The sequence below is a fragment of the Gossypium arboreum genome, chromosome 12 (genome assembly GCF_025698485.1).
Source record: "Gossypium arboreum isolate Shixiya-1 chromosome 12, ASM2569848v2, whole genome shotgun sequence".
Lineage (NCBI taxonomy): Eukaryota > Viridiplantae > Streptophyta > Magnoliopsida > Malvales > Malvaceae > Gossypium > Gossypium arboreum.
In genome coordinates this window covers 95,241,925-95,269,152 of record NC_069081.1, presented here as the reverse complement: position 1 = coordinate 95,269,152, position 27,228 = coordinate 95,241,925, and the positions used below count along the sequence as shown (strand labels likewise).

The window sequence follows — 27,228 nt, the reverse complement described above, 5'->3', positions numbered from 1 at the left end:
CCAGCAGGCCATGGTAAACTTATTCCATGACATGATGCATAAGGATATTGAGGTGTATGTTGATGATATGATTGCCAAGTCGCGTACAGAAAAAGAGCACATTGAGGTTTTAAGAAGATTGTTCTTGAGATTGAGGAAATTTTAGTTGAAACTCAATCCAGCAAAGTGTACCTTTGGAGCCAGATCAGGAAAGTTATTAGGCTTCGTAGTCAGTGAAAAGGGAATTGAAGTCGACTCAGCAAAGGTCAGAGCCATACTAGAGTTGCCTCCGCCACGTACTTAGAAGGAAGTTCGAGGATTCCTAGGAAGGTTGAATTACATTGCTCGGTTCATTTCACAACTGACCGAGAAATGCGATCCTATCTTTCGCCTCCTCAGAAAGCACAATCAAGGAATTTGGGATGAAGAATGCCAGAATGCTTTTGAAAAGGTCAAGCAGTATTTGTTGAATGCTCCGGTATTATCTCCACCAAGCCCAGACAAACCGTTAATATTGTACTTGTCAGTATTCAGTAATTCTATGGGATGTGTGCTTGGTCAGTATGACGAATCAGGGAAAAAGGAGAAGGCAATTTATTATCTCAGTAAGAAATTCATTGACTGTGAAATGAGATATCCACCAATTGAAAATTTGTGTTGTGCACTGATTTAGATAACTCGGAGATTAAGACAGTACATGCTATACCATACCACTTGGCTCATCTCAAAACTTGATCCATTAAAATACATGATGGAGTCAACGGCTCTAAAATGGCGAGATGGCAAATTTTGCTTTCAGAGTTTGATATAGTCTACGTAAGTCAGATAGCTATAAAAGGAAGTGCGGTAGCAGACTTTTTGGCCAGTAGGGTTCTGGAGGATTATGAGCCATTGAACTTCGATTTTCCAAATGAGGAGTTAATGTGTATAGCAACCACTGAAGATTCTCTTTTGAGGCTAAATTTTGATGGGGCTTCTAACGCAGTCGGAAATGGAATTGGGGCGGTCTTGGTATCCCCGAATGGCGATCATTACCCGTTTACGTGCAAGTTGGACTTTGACAGTACAAACAATATGGTTGAGTACGAAGCATGCATCATGGGACTCCAAGCAGCTATAGAACGAGGTATAAAAACCCTAGAAGTATATGGAGATTCTGCGTTGGTAATTTATCAGTTGAGAGGTGAATGGGAGACAAGGGACCCTAAATTGATCAATTATCGAAGGGTAGTTTTAGGGTTACTAGAGGAGTTCGATGACATCACCTTCAATTTTCTCCCATGAGACGAAAATCAGATGGCAGATGCTTTAGCAACCTTGGCCTCAATAATTAAGGCAAATAAAGAGGAAGAGATGAGACCAATTCAAATGAGTGTCTATGAGGCTCTAGCTCATTGTTGCAATATTGAGAAAGAAGAAAAGGATGATAGCCCTTGGTATCAGGATATATTGCGATATGTGAGAGATCGTAAATACCCTGAACAAGCTAATGAAAATGACAAACGAACTTTGAGAAGGTTAGCTTGTGACTATGTCTTAGACGGGGATATCCTATACAAGAGAAGGAAAGACCAAGTACTTTTGAGATGTGTTAACGCTGGGGAGGCTAAGCTAATCTTAGAAGAAGTTCATGAAAGTGTATGTGGGACGCATGCAAATGGGTTCAAGATGGCAAGGCAAATCATGAGGTTTGGCTATTATTGGGCCACTATGGAAGGAGACTGTATTAACTATACCAAGAAGTATCATAAATGTCAGATTTATGGGGACAAAATTCATGTTCCACCTTTACCTTTGCATGTTATGACCTCTCCATGGCCCTTTTTCATGTGGGGCATGGATGTTATTGGACCAATATCACCGAAAGCTTCGAATGGACATCGATTTATCTTCGTGGTAATTGATTACTTTACAAAGTGGGTAGAGGCTGCCTCTTATGCGAATGTTACTAAGTCAGCTGTGAGTCGATTATTGAAGAAGGAGATCATTTGTCGGTATGGAATGCCTGAGAAGATCATATCTGACAATGCATTGAACTTAAACAACAAAATGATAGCAGAGGTTTGCGACCAGTTCAAGATCAAACATCACAATTCTTCTCCCTATCGTCCAAAAATAAATGGGGCAGTGGAGGCGCTAACAAGAACATTAAGAAAATAGTGAGGAAGATGACCGAGACTTATAGAGATTGGCATGAGAAACTACCGTTTGTACTCCTCGCCTATCGGACATCTGTTAGAACCTCTATTGGGGCAACTCCATTCTCGCTAGTTTATGGGATGGAAGCAGTATTACCTATTGAAGTAGAAATACCTTCTCTTCGAATTTTGATGGAGGTAAGGTTAGATGAAGCTGAGTGGGTTCAATCTCGATATGACCAGCTAAACTTAATTGAGGAAAAGAGGCTAAGAGCCATCCGTCATGGTTAGATGTATCAGAAGCGAATGATGCGAGCTTATGATAAGAAGGTTCGACCAAGAGAGTTTCACGAGGGAGACCTGGTGCTGAAAAAAATCCTTCTTATTCAAAAGAACTTTGGGGAAAATGGATGCCGAATTGGGAAGGGCCGTATGTTGTGAAGAAAGCTTTCTCCGGTGGTGCATTGATCCTAACAAAAATGGATGGGAAAAGTTTACCCAATCCAGTGAATTCAGACTCAGTTAAAAAATACTTTGTCTAAAGAAGAAGAATCCAATGTGAAAACCCGCAAAGGGCGTCTTGTAACCAAAGGGGTTTTGAGTTGAAAACCCGAAAGGGCAGCTCAAATATTGAAGGCCATACGGTAATCTTGCTATATCTGATGCAACAAAGAGCGAAGAATGCTGCAAACTGGGGTCATCAACGGAGTACTTTGGATCTTCAAAACTCATGTTGAACTCAAGAAAGACTTCATGGAGCTAGTGTATAGACACTCGAGCGGCGATATATAGGGCATTTAACTTCTATCTTGTTTGCTATCTTTAGATTCTATTTCTTCTAGAAGATAGGCTATTAGATTAATTCCCTTTTGTATCTTTTTGATAATTCATTCAAATCCAATTATTCTTAAAAATTTATTCATCATTCGTTATTCTTTAAGTATGTTGCATTGAAATAATGATAGATGAACTAAAATATCTTCACAAATAAAGTTTTACATTACTCTAGAAATTTCTAGATAATACAAGAAACTGAAACAAGACAATTGTTTAAGGAATTCCCATATGTGAGGGTCGGGTGTACTCGGGGAAACTGAAATTTCTTCTTCAGTCTAAATGATGATTGAACAAATCAAACGATTCGATCCTAGGAGAGGATCATCTTGCAGACATTTTCAGCGGGTCATAGCATTTGAAGAATGGTACAAACCCACAAGTTGAGTTGGAATGAAACTTTGAGAGAAGTAAGTATAAACTTCGATGAAGGAATGAGTGATCCAAAATAGGAATCATTTTCATAACATTTTGCATTATAACATGTCTAATTAGGAGAATTTGACTCACTTCGATCATAGCATCCTAATTATTAGGCATGAACTCATATGCATTCTACAGGTTATGTCTTTTATGGGACAATGTAGATCAAAGAAACAAGATTTGGCATCCTGTGTTTATAGGAACAGATCGAAGATAGCAGAGATCGACATTCACCTGCTTACAATAAACAGATCGAAGATTTCAGCATAGCATCCCTGTGTTTATAGGGAACAAGTTGAAGATAGCAGATTTGGCATCCCTGTGTTTATAAGGAACAGATCGAAGATAACAGATCTGACACTCCTGTGCTTACAGCGAAGCAGATTGAGGATTTCAGCATGGTATCCCTGTGTTTATAGGGAACAAGTTAAAGATAGCAGATTTGGCATCTCTATATTGTCAGAGAACAAATCGAAGTCTGGCATCTCCATTACGACGGAAGGCAGACACATAGCAGATCCAACTTTCAGATGTTTATACTGAAGCAGATCCAAGATGGTTTGGTATCCTTGTACTTATAAGGAACAAATTGAAGACGTAGCTGATTTGGCTTTCACGTGTTTACGTTGAAGCAAATCTAAGATGATTTGGCATTTCTGTATTGGCGGAGAGCAGATCGAAGACATAGCTAATTTGGCTTTCACGTGTTTACGTTGAAGCAAATCTAAGATGATTTGGCATTTCTGTATTGTCAGATAACAAATCAAAGTCTGGCATCTCCACTTCGCCAGAGGGCAAACACATAGTAAATCCAAACTTCAGATGTTTATACTGAAGTAGATCCAAGATGGTTTGGCATCCTTGTGCTTACAAGGAGCAAATCGAAGACATAGCTGATTTGGCTTTCACGTGCTTACGTTGAAGCAAATCTAAGATGATTTGACATCTCTGTATTTTCAGAGAACAAATCGAAGTCTGGCATCTCCACTTCGACGGAGGGCATACACATAGCAGATCCAACCTTCAGATGTTTATACTGAAGCAGATCCAAGATGGTTTGGTATCCTTGTACTTACAAGGAACAAATCGAAGACGTAGCTAATTTGGCTTTCACGTGTTTACGCTGAAGCAAATCTAAGATGATTTGTCATCTCTATATTGTTAGAGAACAAATCGAAGAAGCAGATTTGGCATCTCTGTGTTCGGCGGAGAGCAGATCGAAGATATCAACATGACAGTCAAGAAAATTGAAGACTATGATTTGATAGGACCGGTCAAATTTGGTCTTTTTGAATCTTTGTTCAATTCCCATTATACAGCAATAAGCAAAGAGGGCCAGCTGTAATAGCCCAAATTTGACCAGGCCCTTAACTAAAACAGAAACAAAAAAATAAATGTTTATTTATTTTAAAAGTCCATTAAAAAATAAACAGTCCATGTTACAAAGCCCAAACAGTGGGCCCAAAATCAAACATCTTAGACCCATTTACCCGGATACCACCTAGTAGGCCTAAAGCTACCCAGTGGACCCACTTACAACCTTAACCCAAATACACCCGAGGCCCAGACCTAAACTAGACCCAAACAACAGAGGCCCAAAAGCCTAAAATTATCAGCTAGGGTTTTCAACCCTAGCTCTTTCCCCTCGCTCCGTAACAGGTTCTGGAAGGTTCGGGGAGCGTCTGTCCACTCTCCAATCAAGGCCATCAGTGCTGTGACTCTGCCTTCGAAATCAGCGCGTGAATCTACACCAGCCCTCGTCACCACTAGATTTCTCGCAAGTACCTGCAAAAGAAAAGGAAACACAGCAAATACAGAAAAACAAAAAAAGGAAACTAAAATAAAAGGATTTCAGCAGATCACAATCAAAGATACGGTGGATAAAGTGGACAAGAAATGGAAAGAAATTGAAGATTTCTTTCCCAGTTTTAACAAAGCAGTGGCTATAAAAGCCCAAATAAAATGATGTAAAGATTTACGTTCAAAAAAAGAATACACACAGAGAGAATCAATAAAAGTTTAGAGATTCAGCAAAAGAATTTGTTCTCGTACACATATACAGAGCAAGCATCTCAATCGATTGAATATACAAAGGTGAAATTTTTTAGATATATGTACATATATACTGCAAATAATGAAAAGAGAAAGCAATACCTTTAATCGGCGTTGAAAGGCGAGGTTTTTAAACCTTCGACCACCGCATGCGGAGGAGAAGACGAGGGCGCGTGAGCACGTACAGACCCCTAGATGGAGGTCCGGTGACCCTCTGAATATCCCTCCCCAACTCTCTTTCAAAGAGGTTTTTTTTCTTTTTTTCTCAGAACCGATTCAAAATGATTTAAAACTAATAGTTTGGCTTATATAGCCACAACAGAACGACGCCGTTTTAGCTTAATCCAATAAGCTTAAAACGGCGTCGTATTAAGGCTAGGATCCGCTCGTTAACCCGATTACCCGGGGAGGATCCGCGTGTTTTTTAGAATTGGGTTAATTACCCAATCGGTCCTTCCACCTCTTTTAATTTATAATTACGTTTTATTCTATTTTTAATTTAGCCCTAATATTTTACAATTGTTTCAATTTAGTCCCAACGGTTATTAAATCACATTCTGGGAAACGACGCCGTTTTGGGAATAGGGCAATTTGCCCAATGAGTCTTTTTTTTACGCGCGTTTTAATTGGGACCTAAATTCAGTTTTATTTCTTTTGAATTCGCCCAGTAATTTTGCTGAACTTTAAATTTAGCCCTATATATTTATTTATTATTATATATATATATATATTTCATATATTGTTATTTGTTTTTATTTTTAACCTTGCTTTTATATTATATATTGTAAGATTATTTTATTATATATATCAATATTATTTATTATCTATTATTTTTCACAAATTATTATTATTATTTTACATCATTATTTTTTATATTATTATTATATTTTTACTTGTATTATATATTTATTAATTATTTATATATATTGTTTTTACATATATACGTTCATTATTTTATATTATATCTATTATATTTCTTATTTTCTATATATATTTAAATTATATTTTATTATATAACATTTATTATATTTTTATTTTTATTCTATATTACTTATCATTTTTTATATATGTTATGTATATCGTATATTATCTATTATATTATTTATGTTTATATTATTCATTATATTATTTAAAATTTTAAAATTTGTAAATTAAATTATATTTTTAACTCCTATTATACACATATTAAATTATTAATTATTTATTTATTATGTAGTATTTTACTTTAAAATGATATTTTTATATTATGTGTTATTTTATAAATTCTTTTACATACTTTTATTTTATATATTTTTAAACCCCATATATTTTATATATAGTTATTATTCTTTTATAAATATTTTGTTATTATGTTTTATATATTGTATAGCAAATACTATTTTAAAATTATTATTAAATATTTTATCTTTATTTGTGCTATATGTATATTTTGTTAATAATAACTCATTTCATTTTTTTATATTGCATATATCTTGTGTTATATGTTATTTTATATTTATTATTTGATATTACATTTCATGAATATGTACATTGATATTGTATTACTCTTTTTGTATATCATGCATTATTTAATTATTACTTTTTGTATATCATGCATTATTTAATTATTACTTGTATGTTTGTATGTTTTGTTTATTGTTATATTTGCTATTTATGTATATTATTTTTATATGTATGTATCTAATGCACGATCTTTATATTATTGCCATCATTTTATTTAAATGCATGTATTATTTACTTACTACAATAATATGTTACTATGTATGATTTGTAATGCAATACAATTCCCCACGCATCATTTTTTTTAAAAAGAAAAACAAGGCTCCAAAGTTTTCAAAAAATATAAAGGCAATGCTTGGCGTTTGGAAATTTCGAGAAAGTAGTGCCCTAACTTATTGGGTTACAACTTTTCTCGTTGAGTTCGAATAATCAAGTACCCTTCTAAGTTTTTAAAGGTTTTCAAAATATGAGCAACTGTCTTAGAATTGCAAAGCAATTTGTCCTAACTTATTGGATGTGGCGTTTTGTTGTTTCGAGATAGAGGTTTCTAAAAAGCTAACTTAGTGTCAATACTTTGATACGAGTGAACTCCAATTTACAAAATCAAAATATTTTAAAGAGGATTACATATTAAAAATTTTAAATTTTTGACATTAAAAACACTTGATAATCAATTAGGTACCAATTTTTGGGCATTACGAGGGTGCTAACCCTTCCTCGTATGTAACCGACTCCCAAACCCATCTTGTGATTTCGTAGACCAAAACTAATGATTTTAAAACAAAATGTTTTAAAGGTGATCCAATCACACCTAAAAGATTGGTGGCGACTCCTGGTTTTGTTTTTAAAGTCGATTCCCATTTTCCAAAACTCAATTTAAAAATGGTTTCGACAGCTGTAATTGAGGTGTATAAATGTTGTTAATTGAAATGTTAAAGTGTTGCAAATTGAAGTGTTTTAATACTGTAAATTGAAGTGTTAAATTGCTGCAAATTGAAGTGTTTGAATGCTGTAAATTGAAGTGTTTAAATACTGTAAATTGAAGTGCTTAAATGTTGCAAATTGAAGTGTTTAAGTACTGCAAATTGAAGTATTTAGTTGTTGGACATTGAGATGTTTTATCGTTGTAATTGAGGTGTATAAATGTTGTTAATTGAGATGTTAAAGTGCTGCAAATTGAAGTGCTTAAATGCTATAAATTGAAGTGTTAAAGTGCTGCAAATTGAAGTGTTTGAATGCTGTAAATTGAAGTGTTTAAATGCTGTAAATTGAAGTGCTTAAATGTTGCAAATTAAAGTGTTTAAGTACTGCAAATTGAAGTGTTTAGTTGTTGGATATTGAGATGTTTTATCGTTGTAATTGAGGTGTATAAATGTTGTTAATTGAGATGTTAAAGTGCTGCAAATTGAAGTGTTAAAGTGCTGTAAATTGAAGTGTTAAAGTGCTGCAAATTGAAGTGTTTGAATGCTGCAAATTGAAGTGTTTGAATGCTGTAAATTGAAGTGCTTAAATGTTGCAAATTGAAGTGTTTAAGTACTTATTTTGGGTTTTTTAACTTGTATGATTTTTTCTGTTTCTAGCTGTTGGTTTCAATTAGATGAGGCTAACATCTCCATCACCGGTGTATAGAGGTATCTTCGCCATGTTCCTCGCAGGTTCAAGACAAGTTTCAGGAAAGGTAGGAAAATGCTAATGTCCTTAGGCTCATTGCATTCTGATTTTAGTTCCATTGCGTATTTCTGCTCTTGTAAGAAATTTTGGGTTTTTTTTTTTCTTTCAAAATGTTCTTATTTTTGATTGGGGGTGATGTATGCAGCTTCTGCTTAAAAGGCAAATTGTAATGGTATGAGGTTTTGTTTTGGATGAAGCCATGTTTATGAGGAAACATTTAGTGATGAAGAGTGAAATTATGTTCCATTGGATGCTTTAGTTGTTATTTAGTTTCTATTTGAATGTAGCTGTCTTATATTTTGAACAATTATTGGAGCTAATGTTTGACCCTTAATTTCTTCATTGTTTTTTTTTAACTTGATCAATGTTCTTGTTTCGTTAATTTAAATTCATTAATTTTTATATTTAGTTTTGAAGTTTAAATTTTAATACAAAATTTAATTTAATTAATATTTTTATTTATCCTTAAAAGTATATAGTTTAAAGTTCAAATTTTAAAATTAAACATAATATAATATTTATCATAGAAATAAATATTATTTAATTAATTTTTTAAAGGTTATGTTTTTTAGCGTTTGTGGGAAAAGCGCTAAAGGTCTATTTTATAGCGGTGTTTGTAGGAAAAGTGCCGTTAAAGGTTATGACTTTTAGCGGCTTTTTCCTAAACGCCGCTAAAAGTCATGACTTTTAGCTGCATTTTTTTGAATAAACGCCACAAATTTTTGAGGCGTTTCCTATAGCGGTGTTTTTTGTGGCATTTTTACTAGTTTTAGTGGCTCTTAAAAACGCCGCTAAAGGCTAAAAAAAGCACCGCTAAAAGTCTGTTTTCTTGTAGTGAATATACAATTTAATTTTGATTTCCCAAACGGTTTTGCTTCACCCTTAATTAGAATTTATCATTCTCTTGAGCAAGATTTATCGTATATTTTGATAGTAATTCACACTTTCTTTTCCAATTGAAAATTGACAAAAAGTCGAGAGAAAAGTCTTCCTTAACATTGAACACAACCATCTTGAACTTTCCAAGCATGCCAACACATAAGCAATGAACCCTCTCCAGTGCTAAATGAGTCTAAATTCGAAAATCATGCACCATTCCTTCCCATTATTTCTTGAAACTTTCCCTAAGTGGAGAGTAGCAAAAACCCAGTGTCACCTAGATGGGTAATTCTAGCATAAGCTTCTTTAAAATACACTTCCCACAAGTTTTCATCCATTAGATATTTTGATAAAGTGATAAAAATTTTGGTATAGTGTTAGAAATATTGGTATTGGTATGTCGTTAGAAATTTTAGTATTGGTATATCGTTAAAAATATTGGTATAGCATTAGAAATTTTGATATAACCTTACAAAATTTGGTATAACTTTTTTTTTTTGCAGTGTAAAATAGAGCTACTGCATCCAGACTACTCTGGCAAATATTCAAGTAATAAAGTATGAGCATAAGTGACTATGAACGTGAGCACTTCTGGAAAAAACTGCGACAAGCACAATGTAAATAGGGTTCAACAAAGTTTGTTTATGCAATTCGATTTCTATACGTTTGTGAAGCCTAGCTTAGTGATGAAAAGAATCCACTAAAATTCTTGAATTGATGAAGTAAAAATGTTCCAATCCACCAATAATTTAAAGTTCAATTATTGAATTGAGTAATCAAATAAAATAGAAAATAGAAAATAGAAATAAAACTTAATGAAATACCTAAAGTACAGAGTAGCCCTTATATTCTAAGAAAAAGTAAAAGTTGCAACAACAAAATTAAAACCTTAATCTAGAAATTAACCTAAAAACATCTAACTCCCTAACAAAATCTGATAAGCTATAAAAGTAACATATTTTAATCACATTCTTAATGTTTTTTTGGATGATTAATTATGCAAATTAGTGAATTTAATGCTCCTAATCCTTTAAATTCATGTTTCTATACTTAGGAGAGCATTTGGGAGCGAAAAACGAGCAAAATCGGACAAAAATGTAACACCCCCACCTGTATTCGTTTCCGGAATAAGGTACGAGGCATTACTGGAGTTTACGAATTAATTTTTTTAACTCAATATAACCCCTTTATAGATATCTAACCTTCCCTGCAATTTTAAACCGAGACCAATCCATATCAACCAATCCAATTCAACATATTTTCAAGATAGATTCATGCATATTCATAAGATAACCTCATCACATACCAAAACCAGGATTTGTTAGCCATACCAACAGCTTACTTTACATTCATCGCACCTTAACTTTTACTTTATTAATTTATACATGCCATTGATTTCCAAAATAAAGTTTCTTGATATACCAAAATATTGAGGTTGATAGTATGATGTGTCTCCGACCGATTTCGACCTCCGAGCTCTTAGTACTACAAAACAAGGAAAAAGAAAACAGGGTAAGCACGTTGTGCTTAGTAAGCTCATGTAACAAGAATTATACTTACCTAATATTTTCAATACAATGCAATTAACATTCATATATCCATTCAACGCATTATTACCCTAACATACACAAACTCAACATTCAAGTTAGTCTAATAATTTCCATGTATCAATAATTTATACCATGATTGATGAGCTCATCAATACCATGATTTCCATTCCCTTGTTATTTTTCCATATTTATCTCGTTAAATTTCTTGAAATTTTGACGGATTTTCAGACGTACACTTTTAATGTACAATTTTCGGGTCCGTCAATTTATATTCATGTGTGCACATTTCCATTTCAGAGAGCACACTCCCGTGAACCTCATTCTTACAGTGGGATTATCAGTCCAGGCTAAATCCCCTGTAATATAAACTCATAGAGTATTGTCGGGATTACCAGTCCAGGCTAAATTGCCTGCAACGAAAGTTACTCTAATGAGCTTGGATCTGAATTACCAGTCCAAGCTAAATTCAGACCCTAATTTGGATTACCCATCCTGCTAAATCCATTTTACACATATTCTTCAGGAGGGCTATATCAGAATAGGATCACCCATACAGGCTAGATCCTTTTTACCCTCAATTTCTTTTCAGAGATCCATCGAATTTTCCTTTCATTCAACTGGGATTTCTTCCCCTTTTTATCCAATATATCAATGTTTCATCAATTTTCATACAATGAACATTCAAATCATATTCACATCAATAACATACATTTCAAGCATTTAAGAATATAATTAAAGTTACACGAATTTACCCAATACTTGTTCGTATACAAAAATCTACTAATCTCAAACTTTTTCCTTTCCTCGATCTAGCTTCGTATTTGAATTTTTTGGATCTAAATAAATAACTTTAATCATCAATTTAATACATTTCATCTTCATATGTAACATTCTTTACAATTCCACTATTATTTATAGTTCATTCAAAGCTGTCTACTTGAGTCGTAGTCACTAAATTATTTATATTTTAAGATACAAAACTCTAAATTAAGATCTACCAATTTTCCCTGAAACTAGACTCACGTATCTTCTTACCATAAATTTTTCAAAATTTTTGGTTTAACCAATAAATACATTTTATTCTTTAAAGTCACCCCTGTTCTGCTGTCTGACAGTTCCGACCCTTCTTCACTAAAAATTAATTTAAGCCCCTAATTATTTTTCTTCAATTTTTGATGATTTTTCAAAGTCAGAACAGGGGAACCCGAATTTATTCTGACCTTGTCTCACAAAATTTATTATATCTCATGATTTACAATTCCATTGCTTACACCGTTTCTTTTATGAGAAACTAGACTCAATAAGATTTATTTCCATATTTTGTTCATATTCTAATTCGATTTCCATAATTTATGGTGATTTTTCAAAGTTAGTCTACTGCTGCTGTCCAAAACTGTTTTAGTGCAAGATGTTTATTACCATTTTTCCCCTAAGCTTTTAATAAATAATAATTTCGTCCCTACTCAATTAGCCTCTCAATTGAGCTGATTTTACTCAATTAAAACTTTATTCTATCACTTTAAACTACTTTATAACCTTTGGGAATCAGAATTTCACCACTAGACTTTAATTCCAAACATTTTCACAATTAGGTCCTAAAAATCAATTTCTATTGAATTACCTAATAAAATCATCTCATAAACAAATTAAAGCTTCAATTTCATGCTATTTCATCATAAACTTACAGCACTCAACCATGGTGACTTTCAATTTCATCCATGAAATCAAAAACTAATGAATTTAATAGTAGGACCTAGTTGTAAAAGTCTTAAAAACACAAAAATTATAAGAAAAAAGCAAGGATTAACTCACTTGGTGCAAAGATTATGAAATACCAGCTTAAATAATCCCTCCTATGGCATTTTGGCTGATGAGAATGAAGACAAATCACAAGAAATCTAGATATTTCCATACTAGTCCTAATTTTGTTTAGTTAATTATGCAATATTCCAAATTTTCCCTTAAATCATCCATTTTCTTGCTGATTTCATGCCCTTCCCGTCCAGCCCAAATAAATTTTGGGTCTAATTTCCTTTTAAATCCATTCTCATTAGACACTTAAGCTATTTAATCATCCCAACCACTTTTACACCTTTTCCAATTTAGTCATTTTCATTTAATTGACTACCCAAATATTAAAATTTCCTAACAAAATTTTAATACCACATTACTAAAATTTCATAAATATTTATAAAAAATATTTCCAACTTTGCTTTACGAGATCGAGGTCTCGATACCCTTTTTTACCCAATTCTTTTGGTAATTTCTTTTTTTAACTAACCACTAAATCGGTAAAATTTTTCTATCGATATTTTTATACGATTTTCCTATCATATCAATATTCATGCAAAAATATTAAAATAAATTTCTCTTTAAATCAGATTTTTGGTTACGAAACCACTATTCCTATAGCCTTGAATTTAGGCCATTACAAAAAAGAGTTATTTTCAGAATCCACACGGGTTGGCCTTACACCCATGTGCCAGCCAGTGTCGGTATCGCACCGTTCTTCCCAAATACGTGGAAAAACCCAATTTTTAGGCTTTCTGAGCATTTTAAAGTCTATAAATACCAATTAGAAGAAGACATAAGAGGGCAATCAGAGAAGGTCAAAGAAAACACTCGAAGAACGCCATCGAAATCTACTCGGAAGCGGATCTCCCTCAAGATCGAAGATCTCCATTTAATTTTTTTGAAGTTTTATTGAGTTTCTTTATGTCTTGTGGTTATCCTAACTTTGAGATGTTTCTATTCAGGATTATGAACTAAATTCCCTAAGGAGGATGAAACCTATGGTGAATCTTATTATTTGATTTCTATTTACATGATAAATACCTGATTCTTGTTCTCAATTATGTATGCTTATTTCTTGTTTTAATATTTCTGGGATATTAATTCATGTTTAATGTACTTATTTCAGTAGAGCAAAACTCTCTGTTTAAGAGTAGATCTAGCATAATTGAGTGGAGTTGCATGTAATCCTAGAAATAGTACGATATAAATCTATCAGATTTGAGTCAAATCTAATAGGGAAATCCTTAGATCGAGTTAATGCGGCAATAGAAGTTTTAATTAGAAAGAGATTTCAATTAATCAACCTAGAGTCAGTTTTTCTTACTCTCGAAAGAGGTATTAACATAATTTAGGGATTTCTACGGATCAATACACAAGTGAATAAATCATTTAATTCAGATTCATAATACAAGGTGAAGTTTAGGTGGATTCTTTCCTGGGTATTGTCTATCTCATTGGTTATTATTCGATTATTTTCTTGATTTATTCTCTGTTGCGTTCTTAGATAAATTAGTTTAGTAATTTTAGATTAAACGCAATCACTCCAATTTGTCGGCTAAATAATAGAAAAATGATAATTACTAGTACTTTTAGTCCTCGTGGATATGATATTCCCTATTCACCATAGCTAAAATAATATTCGATAGGTGCGCTTACCTTTGTCGTATTTATAGTTAGTTTAGTGACCATCAAGTTTTTGGCGTCGTTGCTGAGGACTAAAATATTAGGAACATTTGATTTGTATTAATTTAGTCATTTTTTATTGCATTTTATTTTTATTTTCTAATTTTTCTTTTATTTGCTTCTGACAGGTTCCTTTAGTTTATGACTAGAAGGAATCTGTCGGGACCATTACTGTTTGACAGCAAAATTAAAAGTACAGCTCACAGAAACCGTAGAGAAGCAAGGCAAAGTCGACAAAATATAGTAGACGAGCAAGAGGACATTATTATTACTGAGAAGATGTGTAATAATCAGAATAATCAGCTACCTCCTGCAGTTGTTACAAATCCAGATCCTATTCCTCGTACTATGTACGATTATGTCAAACCTACTCTATCTGGGGTTGAATCGAGTATTGTGAGACCCACTATTTCTAAAAATAATTTTGAACTGAAGTCGAACACTATTCAAATGATACAATAATTTGTTTAGTTCGATGGTTTGCAAGACGAAGATCCAAATAATCACTTGGCCAATTTTCTGGAAATCTGTGATACTTTTAAGATTAATGGGGTTTCTAATGATGCCATTCGCCTATGGATATTCCCTTTCTCGTTAAGGAATAAAGCTAAACGGTGGTTGAATTCTTTACCATGAGGTTCCATCACTACATGGGATCAAATGATCGAGAAATTCTTACTGAAGTACTTCCCACCGACTAAGACAACTAAGTTGAGGAACAACATCTCTTCCTTTGTACAGATTGATTTTTATAAGGATTTATTGAGAAGGTGTCTTTACCATGGTTACTTCTATGGCTACAGGTTCAAACCTTCTACAACGATTTGAATCCCTCAACTAGGCAGTTGATTGATGTAGTAGCTGGTGGAAATCTGAATAATAAAACACCCGAAGCAGCTTATGAATTTATTGAGGAAATGTCACTGAGTAATTATTAGTGGCAAGTCATGAGTACGAAGCCGAAAAAAGCAGCTAGCGTTTTTAACTTAGATGTAATTACCATGTTATCAAATCAGGTAGAACAATTAAATAAGAAATTTGATGGTTAATATGGTTCTACGTAGGTACATCTGGTTATGCATTGCGAAACAAATGGAGGAAGAATGTCTAATCTAGAATGTTTACCCTTCGTTCTTAGCATAAAGAACAAAAAAAATCAATTATATGGGTAATAATTCTAGGCCTCAAAATAACGCTTATAGTAATACATATAATACAAGTTGGAAGACCCATCCCAATTTCTCTTAGGGTGGTCAAGAAAATCAGAGAGCACAACCCCCTCTAAGCTTCCAACAACAACCTTACCAGCAAGAGAAGAAGTCGAACATGGAGCAGATGTTGACGAAGTTTATCTCAATGTCAGAAACCCGCTTTCAAAACACTGAAACATCACTTAAAAATCAACAAGCATCCATTCAAGGGCTCGAGAACCAAATTGGTCAACTTGCTAAGTTAATTTCAGAACAATTTGCCTAGCAATACTGAAACTAACCCAAAGGAGCAACTTCATGCAATTACTGTGTGAGATGAAGAAAGGTTAGTTAAATTTGAACCAGAATCGAGGTAAGAAATTGTGGTAAATAACGATAAGGTTGAGGTAAGCTAGAAAAAGTAAAAATCGGTTGGTAAGGAGTATAAACCTCGAGTGTCATATCTTAACGTGACAAAGAGAGACCACACAAGTGAACAATTTGGTAAATTTCTTAAACTTCTAAAAAAAATTACATATTAAGTTACCGTTTGTTGAAGCTCTTTTGTAGATGCCCAATTCCGTTAAATTTTTAAAAAAGCTTTTGGTAAACAAAAGAAAGTTAGATGATTCGTCGACTATGGAGCTAAATGCAGTTTGCTCGGCCATATTGCAAAATAAACTACCCAACAAATTAAAAGATCCAGGGAGTTTTACTATTCCTTGTTTAATTGGTAGTTTGAATATTAATAATGCTTTGGCTGATTTAGGGGCTAGTATTAATGTCATATCTTATAAAATGTTTAAGTAATTAGGTCTTGGGAAACCCAAACAAACTAGGATGAGTATATTCAATTAGCAGATAGAACCATTAGATTTCCTAGGGGTATTTTTGAAGATGTTCTTGTAAAAATTGATAAATTCATATTCCCAGTTGATTTTGTTGTTTTAGACATGGATGAGGATAGTGACTTACATTTGATTCTAGGTCGACCCTTTTTAGCAACTACTAGAACTATAATTGATGTTGGTACGGGTGAATTAGTACTTCATGTAGGTGACAAAACGATTACTCTCCAAGCTCGTGATTCGGTTAAGACATCTAATAATTAAGATGATTTTACAAGTTCTGTTAATATGAGTAACCATGTGGTTCAACCTTCTTCACAGGAAACCCCTCGAAAAAATACAATGGAGACATGTTCCAGTCATTACGACAGTAACAGAATGATTTACGATGAACGAATGTTGCAAATCGATGAACTAGATGAATGGCGAACACATGTTAAGGAGAAAACGAAAAAGCACGATGAAGAGTTAAGAAGACGCCATGATAAACATGTGGATGGAATAAACCAATTTAAGGTTGGGGACAAGGTACTGCTAGATAAAACGGATTCTTAAATTGCCACTTTAGAGCTTGATACAAATGGATCAAATCCCTTATGATACTAAATGTCTTCCCATACAGTACAATTGAGGTAACTCATTCTGAATGTGGCACATTTAAGGTAAATAGTACTCGACTTAAACCTTATTTTGATAATAGAATTGATAACGAGAAAGAGGAGTTTCGACTCCGCAAACCACTGTGACCGTGCGAATACGAGGTAAGTCGAGCTTAGACTTTAAATAAGCGCTTCTTGGAAGGCAACCCGAGCGTTAACATTGCTAATTCTCTTAATTTTATTTCATGTTATTTTTTAAAATTAATTAATTTTAAAAATTAAAAAAAGAAGTTTTTTTGACCCACACGACCCTAGACACACGGGTGTGTCCTAGGCCGTGTGCACTATAAGAGGATCAACAGTAAGCTACACAACCTGGCGACATGGCCATGTGACCCATATGGCCTGGACACACGGGCATGTCCTTGGCTGTGTGGATCCTAGGACTTAATTTTTTCAAAAATTCAAAGGTTACACAGCCTGAAATAGTCCACACGGCCGTGCGACACAGCCGTGTGAACCTTGGAGTTAATTTTTTGATTTTAAATCAAGTCAGAGAGTTACACGGGCAAGGCACACGGCCGTTTGAGAGACACGACTAAGCCACATGGGTGTGGGAGAAGTGAAGGAGACCACACACGGGCGTACGACACTGAGACATATTCATACCAATTCAATTCAACTAAATTTTCACAACTTACCTCCGTATCTTACCATATAACAAAATATAAATATGAAACAATTAAAGTAGATTGAATTATAAAAATACAAATCAGAGACTCTGAACTATTCGTCGATGACTTTAGCTTTTTCTTTCCCTTTTAATGAATCCGGGTCAACGTTGGCTATGGATTAACATAAACATACAATATCATCAATATTCAACCATTTTCACAGTTTCACTAGGTTATAATATTTTTAATTTTATTCAGTTTAGTTCTCTTTCTCGATAATCATTCACAAACATACCAATATGATTTAATCAGTCTGAATCATCTATTCATTCATTAAATATCTCAAATTGCAATTCATCATATTCAATTTATCAGTCAATTTATCTTTTTTTTACGATTTAGTCCATATCTCACCTTTTGTATCAAATTGTAAACAATTCAAGTTACTATTACACATACACAAATTCATAATTCAAATATACAACAATTTAAATATAAACATACCATATGAACTTACCTAATCAAAACAACAAGCAACCAAATCTTCAATGACTAATCAACAATTTCAACTTTTCCCCTATTTATCCTTGATTTGGTTTAACTCTTGATCTAATAAAGTGTCGAAAGGTTGAGAAGTTTCGGCTAAACATGGAACATGAAGATGAATTTCATCTCTTTCCATCCACTTCATTTGTTTTATTTATTTTGTTTTATATATTTTATTTAACTTATAAAGTTTAATTATAATTTTTTATATTATTTACAAATAAAATCATACCTACCATCCAGTATATGCTAAAATGGTGTATTTACCATTTGGACATTGGTTTAATTACTTTATAAGTCCTTAAGCCTTTGGCCAATTAAAAACCTAATTTGAAAGCGGATTTTTAAATCTAAAATGTAGAAAGATTAAATTCTTAAAACTAAAGTAGGGGACTAAATTCTAAATGCACAAAATGTATAGTGACTTAGAGTAATGATTGTTTGAACCGGATCGACTTGATCGAGAACTGATCGGGGTACTAATCCAGAGAGAAGCATCAGACCTGTTGACCAAAGGCAAATCCAGGGGGCTGGCAGGGGCCTCGACCCCCTAAAATGGAAAATTGTTGTTTTGGCCCTTTAGAAAATTTTAAAATTTAAAATTAGTAAAGATAAAATTGCACTTTGACCCCTAAAATTATGAAAATTTAATTTAATCATTTAACAATTATAAAGATATAGACTATTAAAAATTAAAAATTCATTTCAACCCTCCTAATTTTTTTTTGGCTTCGCCCCTGTCATTGACCCAAGAATCAGTACAAACAAATTGAACCAAAATAAAAAATTGGTTGAATCGTATTTTTTATTTTTATTAATTTTTAAAAATTTATTTAATTGAATCCTACACATCCATCCAAATATGAAAACAAATACTAGTTATTGTTTTTTAAGACCACATACTTCCGAAAAGATTGGAGTGGAGTTAAATGGCTTGGGTTTGGAGGGGCCTATGGCATTGGAATTATGATCAAGTTCAACCTAACAACAAGCAATGTCACTCAAAAGGGAGCCCAAAAGTAATGGTTATGAATTAAAAAGGCATGTCTGTGGACTTTGGGTTAACTCTCAAAAGGATCTTCCACTATTTTTAGCGGTCATTGTGAACGGCTAAGCGCATTTATCTATGGATTGTTCAAAAGCAGTCGTTAAAAAAATTCTTACTTTGAATAACGAGTTTCATGCAAAAGGTATAAGATCACAAATTCCTTTAGCTTTTTAATCCAGAAGGAGAAATTTTTTTCAAGAAACTAAAGGAGAAAACAATGAAGCCTATCGCAAAGAACGTTGCATTGGCTTTATCTTTCTTCATTTGCCTCTCTTTCTTCCCCATTATAAATACTGCTGTTACCAATCCCTTACTCACCGAAACCTGTCAAAAGGTTAAGAACAAGGATCTTTGCACCTCAAGCCTTGGGGCCGAACATGCCACCCAAGACGCAAAAGATGTAGCCGCCCTCGCATTGATAGCTATCAACGTTGCTTCCAACCATGGCGTCAACACTTCCGTCTACATCAAGAAGCAGCTCCTTGACGGTAAGATTTTGGAACCTACAACGGAGCAGAACTTCGAAGATTGCTCGGAAAATTACGAGGATGCAATGCAGGAGCTTGACGATGGGCTGGCAGTCACACTGTCGAGGGATTTCAAACAAGTGAAAATCGAGTTGGAAAGCGCCATAGACGATGCCGACACCTGCATCTCCGTGCTGAATCAAAAAGCAGGAAAAGACAAGGAACTGTATGAGAAGACTAATCACTTTCGCCAACTAATCAGCAATGCCTACGACATTGCCAATATTTTGGCTCCAAAATAATCATGTGCCCCGCTTAGCTTCATTGCCTACTATAATTTAATTATTCCTAATTATAGAACAAGCTGTTGTGCTATGTAATTGTTGGAAATGAGAGGCCGACTTGTCCAAGAACAAGAACCCTATAGTTTGGATCGATTTGAACCCATCGTTTTAATTTTTCATATAAAATCACTACTTTTTATTTAAATTTAATTATGAAACATCAAAAATATAAAATTTTTATTTTGTTCTATTCAATCCGATCTTATTCAAACTCAACTCGAATGATTTTTAAATATGAGATGTGATATATTTTTTTTGAAAATGGTGTTTAATATTAATCTATTATTTTTGGATACCATAAAAGGTTATGATTATGTACAATTTTTTTTTGGGTAAACTACACCCATGTTCACTTTTGTTTCCCTTAGGTTATATTTTAATCACTTATGTTTGCAATGTTACGTTTCAGTCATTTATATTATTGTGTTGTAACATTTTAGTCACTGAACCATTAATTGTAGTTAATGGTGTAACAGTAAGCTAATGTGGCACATTAAATCATTATTTCAAACAAAAATTTTAGGTTAAATTATACGATTGATCTCCATATTTTTTTCGTTTTGACCAATTTAATTTTTTTTCTTTTATAATATTTTAACTTTCCTCTTTTTTTTTCTTCTTTATTTTTCATTCTCTTTTGCTTCTCCCTCTATTTTCCTACCTTCTCAATTTCTTTTAACATATCAGGAAGTCGAATTGACAGTAAAAAAAGAAGCATGGTATGGGTTTTTGGTTATAAGCAATGATGGCTTTTGACTTCCTACTTCTTTGTTCACTGCCAATTCGACTTCCTGATATGATAAAATAAATGGAGAAGGTAGGAAAATAGAGGGAGAAATATAAGAGAATGAAAAAAAAAAGAAAAAAAAAAGAGGAAAGTTTAAAGAACATAAAAGAAAAAAATTAAATTGCTCAAAACGAAAAAATATGGAGACCTATTGTATAATTTAACTTAAAATTTTTGTTTGAAATAATGATTTAACGTACCACGTCATCTTATTATTACATCGTTAATGACAATTAACGGCTCAGTGACTAAAACGTTACAACAAGATAACGTAAGTGATTAAAATATAATATTTCAAATGTAAATGACTAAAATATAACCTGAAGTAAACAAAATGAATATTAGTTTACTTTACCCTAAATTGTTTTATAATGATATTTATTCCTTTCAAAGTAAGATAACCAAAATTATTTATTGTTACGAATTTTAGTTCAAGTTTAGTACACCAACTGACCAAGATGACAGTTATAACTAACTTATATATGATTGAATTAGATAAAGAACCAATAGGTGATCGAAATAGACTTATAGCAATCTTGTTCTCTTTTAAAATTTGAAATTATTGGTATCAATTAACGTAAGCTGTAAACATTACACTTACGAGGATATTGCATGCTTAAGTTTACATTTATTATATAATCTAAAAATCAATTTAAAAAAAAAAAAAACGAATTTTTCATTTGCCAATTAGTTGCTCATGCTAGTAAGCTTGCGGTGTAAGGCACCCCCGTATTCGGTAACCAATCGTTTCCCAACAAGAATCCCGACACTGTAAAATTAGCAGCATCAGTAGAATTAATCGTATGATAACCAGACCATGTGACCCGACTAGAAGTGTTCGAACCCGGTCCACTATTGTCGTACTCGGCATAGTACAATGTACTAAGTGCAAAATCCCCGTTCCATTCTCTCCAACCAGCAGGATCTATCAAACTGCCCATGAAATTCTGCATGTATACCGTCCTCGAATACTCCTTCCATGGTCTCCCCAAATACGTTTTGAATGTGGTATTGCTAGAGGCTAGATCATCAGCGGGCATGATATTGCAGTCATGAATCGATATGCCTGTGTTTTGGTTAGGGTCAGTCCGGCCTTGTGCTGTGATGGCATTGAATTGGCCGCTCATTGGTTGTCGAGGGTATATGTTGCAGTTCTGAAGAACTACCGCGGCATTTCCAAATATGAAATCAACGGTGCCGTAGATATCACAATCTCTGTAGAACTGCCTTAAGGAATGAGTGTATAGCGTATCTTGATATCCTTCAAAACTACAGCTATAAAATGCTGATAAATCGGCTCCATTTCTAAGTGCGACTGCTTGGTGCTTGATTGCCCCAGCTGTGTTCTGAAATGTCATGTTTATCGCAACAAAGTTTGGAGCCACCACAGCTGTAATAATGAATAAAATATGTCAGATTAAGCTCATTTTTACTTATACAGGTTCACATGTAATTAATCTAATTGAAAATTGAAACTTACCAAAAGTTGCAGAATTAAATGTTGTCCATCCGTCGACGACGCTACGGTTTCCAGTGATGATTGTCTGATTGATACCATCACCAATCATCATCAAGTACTTTTTGTTCTTAGCAATTGAAACGTACTCTTGATAGACACCAGCAGTGATGTAGATTACAAAGTAACCATTTACACCATTGGTGTTATTTGGAGCCGCAGATATAGCATCATTGATGGTAGTGAAATTCCCACTACCATCCTGACTCACCGTCACAATATCACTCACCAAGACCTCTTCGTCAGTGTTGTTCGTTTGAAGAAGCTTTCTTCGGCTTACAGTCTCATAAATCGAGCGTGTTCGGCTCCACATTCTCATAAGCAAACGCCCATGTTTAAAGCCTAGTTGCTTGTTGCTACTAGGCTGCCATGTAGCCTTCTTCTTCCTCTTAGGAACCCATCCTTTAGTAAAAAGAGCCAATGAAACACTGTAAAGCTTTGTGTCATTTGTGAGAGGAACCGAGATGCCATTCCTTATGCTCCAAGCTGAAGAAGTTGATTGTAAGCCGTCCAAACAGGTCTGCTGATTAGTTAAAATAGCACTCAAAAAAGTTTGTACGTCGTCAGCTTCGACATTGGACAGAGTTGAACTAGTGGCATTCACGGTCTTAAAAGAGCTCAACAAGAAATCCATGTTGAGGTCAGCTAGAAACCGGCAATCCTCCAAAGCACGAATGGCGGACACCGATAACGATTGGCGGTACTTCCGTAAGTACTTGTCGACCAAGTTAACGAATTTTCTGGATTGCGACAGAGACTTACGAACAGAGAAACGCCCATAGTTGTACACATTGGTGGTTTGATTTGGTAACACGGATATGCAATAAGAAGGGTCTGGGGTGGACTTGCAAACGGACCCGGGTGAGACCGGATCCGATGGGAGACTATCTGCAAAGGAAGGATATATGAACAAAGGAAGAAGAACAAGGTGACATATCATTAAAATAGAGCATATTAGCTTCGAAGCCATTGCATGTAACAAAAGAAGATTATGCTAAGCTGATTTGGAAGATATGTATTGGAGCATTAGGTCTATATATAGAGAGTGAAGAAAAAGTATACAAAGTCGTATTTGTCTTTTACTTTTAGAGAATTGCAGGGGTAGATCATACATTTATTAATAAATTGGAGTCAAGTCAACTGCAAGTATTTGATTAAAAACGCGTCATTCATCTCGATGAATTGCAAATTATATAATATCCCACATGAACTGGGAAACCAACTAGCCGAGCTAGCTGTTCAGAAAATTTTTCAACATATATACGGCTTACCTACTACCAAAATAGTTTTATTTATCATGAAATCTCCTAATTTTGCCTAATTTCCCATTGGAATCTTTTATAGGTGGCGCATATACAAGGTCGTGTGAAATATTTATGGCTTGATAATTATCTTTTATAAATTTATTTATATATTTTCTTTTAAAATAAAAAATTAAATATAAATAAATTATACAACTCCACCTAATTATTAACCTAACGGCACTTTGTAACGTTCGTAGAAGTAGATTCATAGGTTTTTCGCTGCCGAACCCTTTTGCTATGTATCCAAGCAAATTAAACTTACTATTACAACTAAAGTTTTATTTGCTTTTAATATTTTCTTTTATAAATATATTTTTTACATAATTTTTAACATCAATTTTATATAATTTAAATAATAAATATTATTTTTGAATTTTTATATTTTCATAATTTATATCATATATATAAAAAATTAATTAAATCAACTTATGATGAATAATTTTCAAAGTATAGTATTATTTATGAGTTAAAATCAAATATCATGATTTTAAAACTAACAGGCTTTAGATGTCGAGTCACCTATCACATTTTATTACCTAATAAATACTTCTTTGGTAATGAAAGAAAAATTGAAATTTAATTTCAGTTATTTGGTAAACTCATTGATAATTTTTTTCGGTATTATCCAAAATTTAAAAACTTCACGTCCAAGTCCAACATAATTCACAACCAAAGATTCCAACTGGCCTAAGACGTAACCTCCATAGGCGAAAGTGACGTTCGCCCAAAAATTTTTTTTTAATTTAATACCGGATTTTTAAGTTAATATTTATATTTTGATCGCTCAAAATAAAATAAATATTATTTAATTTATTTAAAATAATTAGATCATAAATTAATAATTATAAAATTGTATTTTAATCTTTTAAAATTTTATTATTCAATTTTAATCTTATTAAAAAATTCTGAAAATATTTTGGAAAAACTTTGTTGAACCCAAGAAAATTATACTGCGACTTGGTAATAGGGATGGCAAAACCCAATCCATCCAATAGATTAAGAAACGATTCGTTTGAATGGAGCAATTTTTTTCTTTTAAAAAGTGGATGCCGGGAATGGCGTGGTGGATTTTTTTTCTTTTGGATAGTCAGTATAGAACGGTTATGGTAATTGCTTGTCCTACCCTGACTTGCACCACTATATAAAATTACAAATTTATCTTTGTACATTTAAACTATTAAAAGGGTAAAAATGTAAAAATGTAATATATAAAAAAAATCGATATATTTTATGTTTTATTATAATTTTAAAAAATTATGTTTAAATATTTATTTAACTTTAAAAAGATTAAAAATATTAAAAATAAGTAACAAAATTTAAATTGAATGGAGTGAAGTGTGGTAGGGATGGATGTATCCAACATCCATGGAGATGATAGTGGTTCTCTAGATTATACATTTATAATAGAACAGGGCGGATGGTAAAACAAACCGTACCAGTTATAGAATGATGATGAATTTAACAATATTAATTCGCACCTCACTCTATTACTATCCCTACTTCAAAAACTTTGACTATGGTTACAAGAGAGAGATAAAACTATATATAAAGACAGATAAACGAGATAAAAGAGAGAACAAGCACAAAAAAAGAGATTTCTTAAAATAATATATAATCAAAATGATTATATTTTCTAATCATTGATATTTTATGATTCACTAATCATATCTAAATTAATTATATAATATTAATACATCAAATATAATTTTTGGTGAAAACTAGTGGCGGTCTTTGGTCTTTGGTCCTGGTGTTGGCATGGCTCGAAAATTTTTCATTTAGGTCTTTTATAATTTATAAAATTTTAAATTAATAATGGTAAAATTATAGTTTGGCTCCAAAAATTATAAAATTTTGATTTAATCCTTTAAAAATTATAAATATATAGACTATTAAAATAGTGAGATTGCATTTTACTATCATAAAAATATATAATTTAATTCCATCCCTCTCAAATAATTTTCTTACTCCGCCATTAGTGAAAACTATGGTTGTTTTATTCTTTACTCATGGGATATATACTCTGTAATTTTTAGTATATTTAAAATTTAGTTTTTTATTTTTATATTTTAGGATTTAGTCTCTTGACTTATTAAATTTAAAATTTTAGGTCTAATTTGTTAATATTCTTTGTTAATTTTTTTAATTTTACATCTTGAAATTGCAAAAATACTTACTTGATAATATATAAAATTAACGTTTTAATAAATGTGAATTAAAAAAATAATTTTAACAATTTAATTTGTATTTTAAAATTTAAAATAATAATAATAACTTCTTGAAAATAAAATAATTAAATTTCAAATACACAAAAGGTAGGAAAATTTGAAGCATATTTTAACTTAATTTTTAATTTCGGTGCTTTGGCTTCTTTTTTTTTTCTTTCTATTTCTTTTCTTACATTCTGATAATTCAAACACGAATGTGATATCTAGCTACTAGCTAGTCACAATGACGAGCTTGTTTAAAACAAGCTCCTGCCTCCTTGGTGACCATGTTTTATGAATGATTTAAAGTGTTTCATTGAGTTACAATTTAGGCTCCGTTTATTTGCTAGTAAAATGTTTTTCGGAAAATGATTTCTGGAAAATGATTTACTTTTCTAGAAATTATTTACTTTTCTGGTGTTTGGATAAATTTGTGTAAAACATTTTTTGTTGTTTGGCAGATTACCTAAAAATATTTTTTGGAAAAACTATTTTTACATATATTAATAAATTTATATTTTAAATTGTTTTTACATATATTACAATGATTTATTTATAAATAAATAAATCAAATTAAATATATAATAATACTCAATTATTAAGTTAGAATATACATTAGAAAATAAAAAGGAGAAGAACAATGCAAAATGAGAAATATTTAAACCTTTGCTATCAAAGCACCAAAAACTATTACTGCACTTCGACGCGTGTCCTGTAAGACAGAGCTTTGAAAATTCCATAAACCATAAATTCACAATCTTGGACTAGCTTTAATTTATTAATTCTGACAAATAGATTCATAATGCCAAATACATGAAGAGAAAAAAAGCATGTATAAATAAGTTTGACATAAGTACAGAACTATCCATTCTTCTTTCAAATCTCTTTAATGAAATATTTATAATACCCTTTTTCTCAATGTCTGTGCGTCTTAATGCATGTTATTTCAAATGTTTGTCATCAGTAACGCAATGCAAGCAATGCTAGCACCAAATAACTTTAAAACTAAAACCAGTCGTTGGCTAGTAACTGAAATAGCCTATGGCCACCATGTAGAACGTGCAATGTCGAGCCTTGAGCTGGTCATCAATGCTAAAGGGAAGAGCTACAAATCACATCTGTTGGGGTTTTGATAGCAGAGGAAGGGGGACAGTGTTATACGGAACGACCTTATCATCTGTGCTATAAAGATATAGCT

At 32.7% G+C, this 27,228-nt stretch overlaps 2 protein-coding genes across 2 annotated transcripts; one reads left to right on the top strand and one right to left on the bottom strand.

Moving 5' to 3' along the window:
* The first annotated feature begins 19,541 nt into the window (after positions 1–19,541).
* LOC108477701 (pectinesterase inhibitor-like) lies at positions 19,542–20,364 on the top strand. The gene has a single exon (XM_017780210.2). It carries the CDS (start codon positions 19,626–19,628, stop codon positions 20,175–20,177), a length of 552 nt encoding a protein of 183 aa, XP_017635699.1. The 5' UTR covers positions 19,542–19,625; the 3' UTR covers positions 20,178–20,364.
* Positions 20,365–21,531: 1,167 nt separating this feature from the next.
* Positions 21,532–23,683, bottom strand: LOC108478443 (probable pectinesterase/pectinesterase inhibitor 7). The gene is made up of 2 exons (XM_017780902.2): positions 22,487–23,683; positions 21,532–22,396 (listed from the first exon to the last, which is right to left on the bottom strand). The coding sequence occupies exons 1-2, from the start codon at positions 23,490–23,492 to the stop codon at positions 21,702–21,704; spliced, it is 1,701 nt and encodes a 566-aa protein (XP_017636391.1). The 5' UTR covers positions 23,493–23,683; the 3' UTR covers positions 21,532–21,701.
* Positions 23,684–27,228: the final 3,545 nt, after the last annotated feature.

Bases quoted from the DNA above. Each gene is read 5' to 3' on its own strand.
- LOC108477701 (XM_017780210.2), top strand. From the start codon at position 19,626: ATGAAGCCTATCGCAAAGAACGTTGCATTGGCTTTATCTTTCTTCATT.
- LOC108478443 (XM_017780902.2), bottom strand. From the start codon at position 23,492: ATGGCTTCGAAGCTAATATGCTCTATTTTAATGATATGTCACCTTGTT. The intron at 22,397-22,486 runs GTAAGTTTCAAT...TCATTATTACAG, and splicing joins ATTTAATTCTGCAACTTTTG to CTGTGGTGGCTCCAAACTTT.